We start from the raw sequence: 8,353 nt of genomic DNA on the forward strand, positions 1-8,353 counted from the left end.
TTTGAAATCCATCAAAATCCGTAAAACTAACCAACATATTAAATTAATTGAGAGTTTATGATTTTTAACAAAATACTTACTTTCGCTACGTTGATACTGTGCTAAAGCAATTGTGATGAAGGAGAGCAGGATTACAACCACCTTCAACCAACACCTGATAAAAACACAAAGAGTTTATATCTTGCAATAATATATTTCTCTTATTCAGGGGAATGACGTCATCGTGGATTTTAGTTTTTCAAACTTTATGTCCAAGGAACACTGCAATGTTATTTAAGATATTGCCAAAATTTCATTGGCTTTTAAAATAAACTGTCGTCACTTTTTTCTGTTTGTTTTTATTCTTATCCGCTTGTTGTTCAAACGCTTAGAATAAATATTCAGTAGTTTTCTCCAAATCTCGACAGCTCACTGAACCCTTCATATTTTTTGATAAAGCTTATTCAAAGGCTTTTATCGTCATTTTTGGAAAACAAAAGATAATCTTCACACTGGTTCAACCATATGTCCGATTTAAATGCTTTAAACCACGTTTCACTCCAGCCGATCCGTCGGGATTTCATCGCTTACAAAAGACCCGGCAAATATTGTAAGCGACCGTTTATAACCAGATGTCAGATTGTGACCAGGTATAATTTTTGCGCGATATTATCGGACCAACATTTCGTCCTGGGCTCACAATGCGACTGGCGAAGCGTGAGACACCGTGCAAGTTAATGACACCTGTTAACTAGATCACAGGCCAGACCGAGATTAACCTAACTCTTTAAACCGTAGCCCCAACCATGCTAAGACTTGCATAGAAATAACAAACTAAAATTTAAACCTGTGTATAAGCTGCACTGATGAGACCTTTTAGGTCGAAACAGTGGCCATCTGTCTGCAGCTTATACACAATTCATATTATTGGCTCCACATTGCTTAACATAAAATTTAAACGTCCACGCTTAGACGGGGTTGATATTGATGTTCATTTTTATCCCGCGCAAAAATTATGTTTATTTATTGTTTTTCCGACAAAAATGTGGCTATATTTCACCATGTTAAGAATTTAAATAGCTCACAAACCTTGCTCCCATTTTTAGTCTGTCGGACCCTGCCCTGATCCGTCTCAAATCCTCCCTCTGATCAACCAACGACTTCTGCAGCAACACAAAATGTTTTGAGTTGTTACAGTTTAAGAAATCCTCGAAAAGTAACCAGAATTCAATAACTTTATCTGATATAATGTTTGTTGACGTGGATTCGTAACAGCCAATCTACACATACCTGTATAAGGTTGAAAAAGTTGTTTGCAAATAAGCTAGCCTAGATCACAGCAAAATATCCAACTCCACAACGAAAAAATGTTCCCTAGAGAAATACCAATATATCAATGTACATTGTTATGTAGATGCCCAGTCTATATTCATGCAACCTATCTATCGTCCTTAAGTTTGCCTTCGCACTAAACATCGCCAGCGATTAAATATAGACAGGCATTGTTACGCAAATGACATGGATATTCTGCATTGTTCCTTTTACCGTCCCTATTCATTATGACGATATTTGTTTTTTCTTTGCACTTCCTATTGCCCCAACACGAGACTGAGGCTAGGGCAAAAGGGCCACACGGTCGGGCATTGCGCGGCTTCCATACGATTGTCTTTCTACAAACTAATATCACGTGACGCAATATTTATTCACGGCGTAATTGTGTTTTGCTTACTTACGAACGCAACTCTGCCTCACAAATAAGAAACTTCTTACTTCAAGTAAATGGGACTGAACTTGGGGTCACAAGTCATGTTTGTTACCCTTCGGGCTAAACTTGGACTTCGTCTGGGACAATTTGGATTTATTCCATCAATGGTTTCATCGACCCATAATATTTTGTGTTTATATTAGTTGTTAAACAGCGTAGTTAGCGTGAAAAATAAAAATGATGGGATTTGTGAATATTTAGTGATGCTGCAACTTTCATGATTCAGTTAAAAATGTAATCGTGCAAGATATTGTGTATATTTGATTAAACAAGTGGTTCCCAAAGTGGGCGCAATCGTACGGGGGGCGCTGGAGACCGAATGAGCGATTGGGGAGCGCTAGGAAATAAATGAGCGCTTTGTGACAGGGCAAATTTTCTCTTATAGCGTAAGTCAGTGTTTCCCAACCGGTGGTACGTGTACAACTAGTAGTACGCGACCGCATTCCAGGTGGTACGTGAGCATCTTTCCGTAATTTGCGGGTATAGTTCGAATTTAATAAATCGTGACTGATTTCAAAATTTCGGATAGTTCATCCCCTATGTTACTTTGTAACACTCAACTACGTGGTACACGAAATTGTTTTACCTCCAAGTTGTACGCAACCACAAAAAGGTTGGGAATCACTGGCCCAAATGATTCAGTCCAATCTTTGTATAATTTATGCTACTGCAAAAAGGACTTTTCTCGCATGCTGAACTAGAAGTCAAAATGAGGATTTTCGGTGGTATGGTTTACTTGTTGTTAACTAGAGTTTGGTATTCAAATATAAGAAATCAGACGAAAATGGTGTCATTGCACCAACCTCACCCATCGCATTAATTGACAAGCAACAAATAAATTCGTTATGTTTTTTGTCTGTTCTGTTGGGCGTTGTTAAATGACCAAGGTGTTTGGGGGGCGGTACTGAAAAAAAGTTTGAGAAACACTGTATTAAACAAATCGCTTGCAATGTCAATGAACATATGTTTAACTCAATGCACGATGGTAAAAACCAATCAAATTGTTTGACGGCCATCGGATCCAATATTTTTTTTAATGACCACGTGCGGTCAACAACCTGATGGCGTAATGAAACGTCGTTGTGTCTAACGACTGCATATATGTAGGCTGCATTAAATAACTCCAACCATTACTATAATGTTGAAACGGAATTAATCATCATAATACATTTTATACGTCGTTATGTTGAAAATACGAATATCTTTATGTGAGGCCCACCTCGCTCGTATACTAGAGTGCTGTAATATTTGCATATTGAGACGCACGCATCAACTACTGACTCAAATTAGACAATTGAACAGATGTTTCAAGTTAATTTGCAATAAAGGCACAGCCAGGAAGTGGTCGAACGGGCCAAATTATTGAAATAACTTGCCATTATTCCTTTGATGATCTAAAACATAAGATTGTTGGATTCCAATCAATGTTTAATTACGGACGACGCTTGGAATATAGTTTCCTAATTTTCGGTCAAAATTAACCTGCGCGCCATTTTCAAAGCAATAGCGCGCCCTGTGGTGTGAACACCGGTAAAAACTACAAAGATAATGTTGCTGTTCCTGTCAGGCATATTATATTTAAATAGTTTGTTTTTCACACAAAACCGTAACTTATATTGACCGACGCTTCGCTTGCTATCCAGCTAAGCTTTCATAGGCTAATGGTTCAGCACCAACACCAAGAAAACGTACCAACACGAAAAAATAACGCTAACACCGCTTATGATATCACGTGATGTTACAAAAAGGGCTGGAAACAACAGTTACAGCAAGTTGTTGTAAAGCACCAGGAAATATACGCACTGTTTCCTATCATTAACACATCGATTGTTCTTGTGGATATGGAGCGCTTCTAGAAAAAGGCACTTTGTATGATCCACCTCCCTTTCAAGAACCTCGTCCTTGTCGAAGGCAATCCGATGACCTTTTAAGGCAGCATGCTTGGCCAACGCTGTCTTCCTTGCGACTTTTGATGCAACGTCGCGGCGGTGCTCCTTAATTCTGGTTTTCAGGGCTCTTCCGGTATCCCTGAAGTAGACCCCCTCGCACTCTCCACATGGAATTGAGTAAACCACTCCTTTTGGTTCCGCTGCTTCCGTAGTAATGAGGTGCGACAATAATATACGGAATGTTGTGTGGGGCCTAATGTAGACCCTTATGCCATAATCGGTCAGCATTCGCTGTAAAATCTCGGTGAGTGTGGAGACATAGGAAAGAACCATCGAACCGAAGGTTGGCGTCGGGTCATTTGATGTGACGCCCGACCTTCTACGTGATATCCACGAGGGGTACGAGTTTTCCCGCAGCTCGTGTCGAATGATATTGATCTCTTCGTCATGATCTTCTTCGCTTGAGACCAAAATATCAGCTCTTACTATAAGGGACTTCACAACCGCCTTTTTGTGTTGTAATGGATGCGCCGACTAGAAGGAAAGGTAGCGGTTTGCGTGAGTCGGCTTACGGTAGACGCAAGTGCCGATTTTGCCGTCCACGTTTCGGTACACTTCCACATCCAAGAATAGTAGTTTCTTATCAATTTCTTTCTATAGAGTAAACTTTATAGAATCGCCAATGCCGTTCAGATGGGCAAGGAAGGAATGGAGGAACAATACATCGATAATGCAAAACGTATCATCAACTCAAGGCCTCCAAAAACGAGGAAGATGTGCAAATGTTGCAAGCGCCCTATTTTCAATCGTCTCCATTACCGCATTGGCAATCACCCATCGCCGTTCCAAATACCTGTTGGTTAGAAATCCCTCAAAAAGAGAAGTAGGTCGCGTTTAAGCATAAATTTGTCCTTCTACAATGTCCTCGCGAGACAGTAGCGTTCGCTCTTCAAGATTTTCGTCTTTTTGTAAACAGTGCATGAGGTTGTTTTAATATCCAATGATTTAAGGTTAGAGGCTCTTTAACATATGCAGATATGTTCCCAGCAAACATGGTGGCCTAATGGTTTTAATGTTCTCGTTTGTGGCACAGGTTTTTATTGCAACTACCGATTATCTGCTTTTACAGTTGATTGCAACAAAAGCAAATCAACTTTTCTCAAAAGCAAACTTGTCCACATTCTGCTGCCCACAATAATATTTGAAGTCGGGCCTACATTGATAGCACATGTGATAATAAATAACTGTGACAAGTGTTTGTTAAAATGTTGCCGAACCGGCGTGTTTGCGCGCTTTTAGGAATATACTGCAATATTCCACAAAACGTTTTCTGCTTGTATTTTATTAACCCAAGTACTTATTATGAGTCTCCATTTAAATACCTGATAAATATATCATATTTTTGCAAAGTTGTAGAAATGACGTAGTTTATAGCAACCACTTTGCATAAACAGAATTAGTCCATACACACACGGGTATTTTATTTCCAAACGCTTTGCAAGTTTTATCATATAGATGACGTAATGAAAAAACGCTGGGATAATGTTCACTCAAAATGCAAACACCAAGGTCTTCTTCCAAGTGGTTCCGTACGGGAACGCTGGAGACCAAATGGGCGATTGGGGGGCGCTAGGAAATAAATGAGCGCTTTGTGACAGGGCAAATTTTCTCGTATAACGTAAGTCAGTGTTTCCCAACCGGTGGTACGTGTACAACTAGTAGTACGCGACCGCATTCCAGGTGGTACGTGAGCATATTTCCGTAATTTGCGGGTATAGTTCGAATTTAATAAATCGTAACTGATTTCAAAATTTCGGATTGTTCATCCCCTATGTTACTTTGTAACACTCAACTAGGTGGTACACGACGAAATTGTTTTACCTCCAAGTGGTACGCAACCACAAAAAGGTTGGGAATCACTGGCCCAAATGATTCAGTCCAATCTTTGTATAATTTATGCTACTGCAAAAAGGGCCTTTCTCGCATGCTGAACTAGAAGTAAAAATGAGGATTTTCGGTGATATGGTTTACTTGTTGTTAACTAGAGTTTGGTATTCAAATATTAGAAATCAGACGAAAATGGTGTCATTCCACCAACCTCACCCATCGCATTAATTGACAAGCAACAATAAATTCGTTATGTTTTTTGTCTGTTCTGTTGGGCGTTGTTAAATGACTAAGGTGTTTGAAGGGCGGTACTTAAAAAAAGTTTGAGAAACACTGGATTAAACAAATCGCTTGCAATGTCAATGAACATATGTTTAACTCAATGCATGCTGGTAAAAACCAATCAAATTATTTGACGGCCATCGGATCCAATATTTTTTTTAATGACCACGTGTGGTCAACAACCTGATGGCGTAATATAACGTCGTTATGTTAAACGAATGCATATATGTAGGCTGCATTAAATAACTCCAACCATTACCATATTGTTGAAACGGTATTCTTCATCATAATACATTACGGCGTTATTTTGAAAATGCAAATATCTTTATGCGAGGCCCACATCGTTCGTTTTCTAGAGCGCTGTGATATTTGCATATTGAGACGCACGCATCAACTACTGACTCAAATTAGACAATTAAACGGATGTTTCAAGTTAATTTGCAATAGAGGCACAGCCACGAAGTGGTCGAACGGGCCAAATTATTGAAATAACTTGCCATTATTCCTTTGATGATCTAAAACATAAGATTGTTGAATTCAAAACAATTCTTAATTACGGACGACGCTTGGAATATAGTTTCCAAATTTTCGTTCAAAATTAACCTGCGCGCCATTTTCAAGGCAATAGCGCGCCCCCGCTTATGATATCACTTGATGTTATAAAAAGGGCTGGAAATAACAGTTACCGCAGTTGGAGACACTATTTTTGTTTTGTTTTAGGTGACCTATTGTCGGCAAGAAGTAACTTTTTGTTAAACTTCTGCAGCTTAAATAGTAGCAAATATGTTTGCTTGCAAGCTAATTTTTTTCCAAATCTACAACACCTAAAAATACAAATGCGTTTTACCTGTGGAAAAGTTCCCACTAGTGGGAAGTTATATGGTTGTGGGTGGGTAATAAGTGGGCACCAAATGTACGAAGGTAGTTGTTATGTTCTGTATCCACCTAAAAATGTCTAAAGTGTATAACAGATATAGCTCAAATTTAATGATTAAATTCTACGGTAAAAAATTAAACACAAGTGGGAAAAAAGGATTCCTTTTACAAAAAAATGGGGAAATGAGACAAAAAAGGTTAAGAACAACCACATTATAATGCTGATCGCCCAGATGAACCAAACCTTTATTTTGTTTGAGAGTGGGCTAATTAGTGTACCTGGTGGAACCATTTTAGTGGCAAAAACCATTGCGAAATGGACAGGACTAATTTGTTCTTTGAAAGTGGCTTCCGACCATAATAAATGAACAAAGAAACATACATCAAATATTGCAAAACGTGATTCATGTGCGATTGCCAATGTTACCAGCAAAACGCTAATTTACAATCAACGGTGTGAACAACACCGCTGCATTTTGTTTGCTAAACTTCTTTGAGAATTAATAACATAACTGGTTTATACATAAGAGGCGATTGAACAATACCGTCTGTGAGTCATATGAGCGTATTTTATAACTCACTGTGCAATGGACAAACATGATGGCGTATGACACAAATGTACCGCCTACATGTAAAGCCAGACAAGATCAACGTATGGGTGACAAGGTTCTTAAATCAAAACGTTACTTATTTAACCATGTTAGTCAGCACAAGAGTCAGTAATGTTCACATTGCTTATTTCAGGACAAAGTGCGACATTTAATCAACGTATTCCTTAAACAAGCAACAAGAGTTGCTAACAGGCAGTCATGCTTGGCCGAAACAGACGGAAATCCTGCAAAACAACAATTTGACCTATTTCGATACATCAACAAATTCTGTTTCAGGAATTACTCCACTGTGGATTGATGTTTCGCATCTTGAATGGCGTTGGCCAGAAACCGTATCAAAACTGCAAAAAGAAAACTTATGAACAAAATGATGATTTCATCATTTATAAAGGTAGGTGATATGGTGTGCGTAGTTCATCTTCTATGTGTCCTCGGGTATAACCTCGCGTCGGTCTTGGGTTTTGCAGCATTAACATGAGGTCAGAAGATCGTCCGTTGTGGGTCTTTGGTGTCATGTTTATGAGAAATTACTGCACAACTTTCGATATCGCCAACAACCGTGTTGGATTCGCAACATTGGCACCGGTTTCTTAATGATAGTAATCAAACCCAATATGAGAAGCAGTAACCACTTGAAAGCTGTGTCGTTGATATACAAATAAAAAGAAACTTTATAATGAAGTGTAAATAATAGATTTCCATTCGAAGTGATTTTTCTGCATTAAATAACTCCTACCATTGCTATATTGTTAGAACGCTATGGATTTTATACGACGTTCGCTAAATTACGAATATCTTGATCTGAAGACCACCTCGTTGGTAATATTTGCATATTGGGACGCCCGCATTAATTACTGACTCAAATTATACTTTTAAAGTCAGATGAAGAAAATATCCACAGGAGTTGGTGATAGAATGGCGCGGATTAAACAGTCGGTTAGTGTTGTGTTGACTTCTTCCCTTCAAAAGGATGCAGCGTAATGTTGAAGAAATTGTGCAAAATTAAATTTTAACCTTTGCCAGAGTTCCCGCTCCGCTTTCCCGCAGATTTTTATTTCAACACT

General features: G+C 38.7%; 1 protein-coding gene across 1 annotated transcript; it reads right to left on the reverse strand.

The window, feature by feature from the left end:
• Positions 1 to 3,507: 3,507 nt before the first annotated feature.
• Positions 3,508 to 6,097, reverse strand: LOC145895914 (uncharacterized). The gene is made up of 2 exons (XM_082984691.1): positions 6,062 to 6,097; positions 3,508 to 4,167 (listed from the first exon to the last, which is right to left on the reverse strand). Exons 1-2 carry the CDS (start codon positions 6,095 to 6,097, stop codon positions 3,508 to 3,510), a joined length of 696 nt encoding a protein of 231 aa, XP_082840817.1.
• Positions 6,098 to 8,353: the final 2,256 nt, after the last annotated feature.

The sequence above is a fragment of the Ascidia mentula genome, chromosome 3, assembly GCF_947561715.1.
Source record: "Ascidia mentula chromosome 3, kaAscMent1.1, whole genome shotgun sequence".
NCBI classification, from domain to species: domain Eukaryota; kingdom Metazoa; phylum Chordata; class Ascidiacea; order Phlebobranchia; family Ascidiidae; genus Ascidia; species Ascidia mentula.

Excerpts from the sequence above, each read along its gene's own strand:
- LOC145895914 (XM_082984691.1), bottom strand. The coding sequence starts at position 6,097 with ATGTATTATGATGAAGAATACCGTTTCAACAATATG. Across the intron at positions 4,168-6,061 it reads AATACCGTTTCAACAATATG|TCGGCGCATCCATTACAACA; the intron begins GTAATGGTTGGA and ends CTTTCCTTCTAG.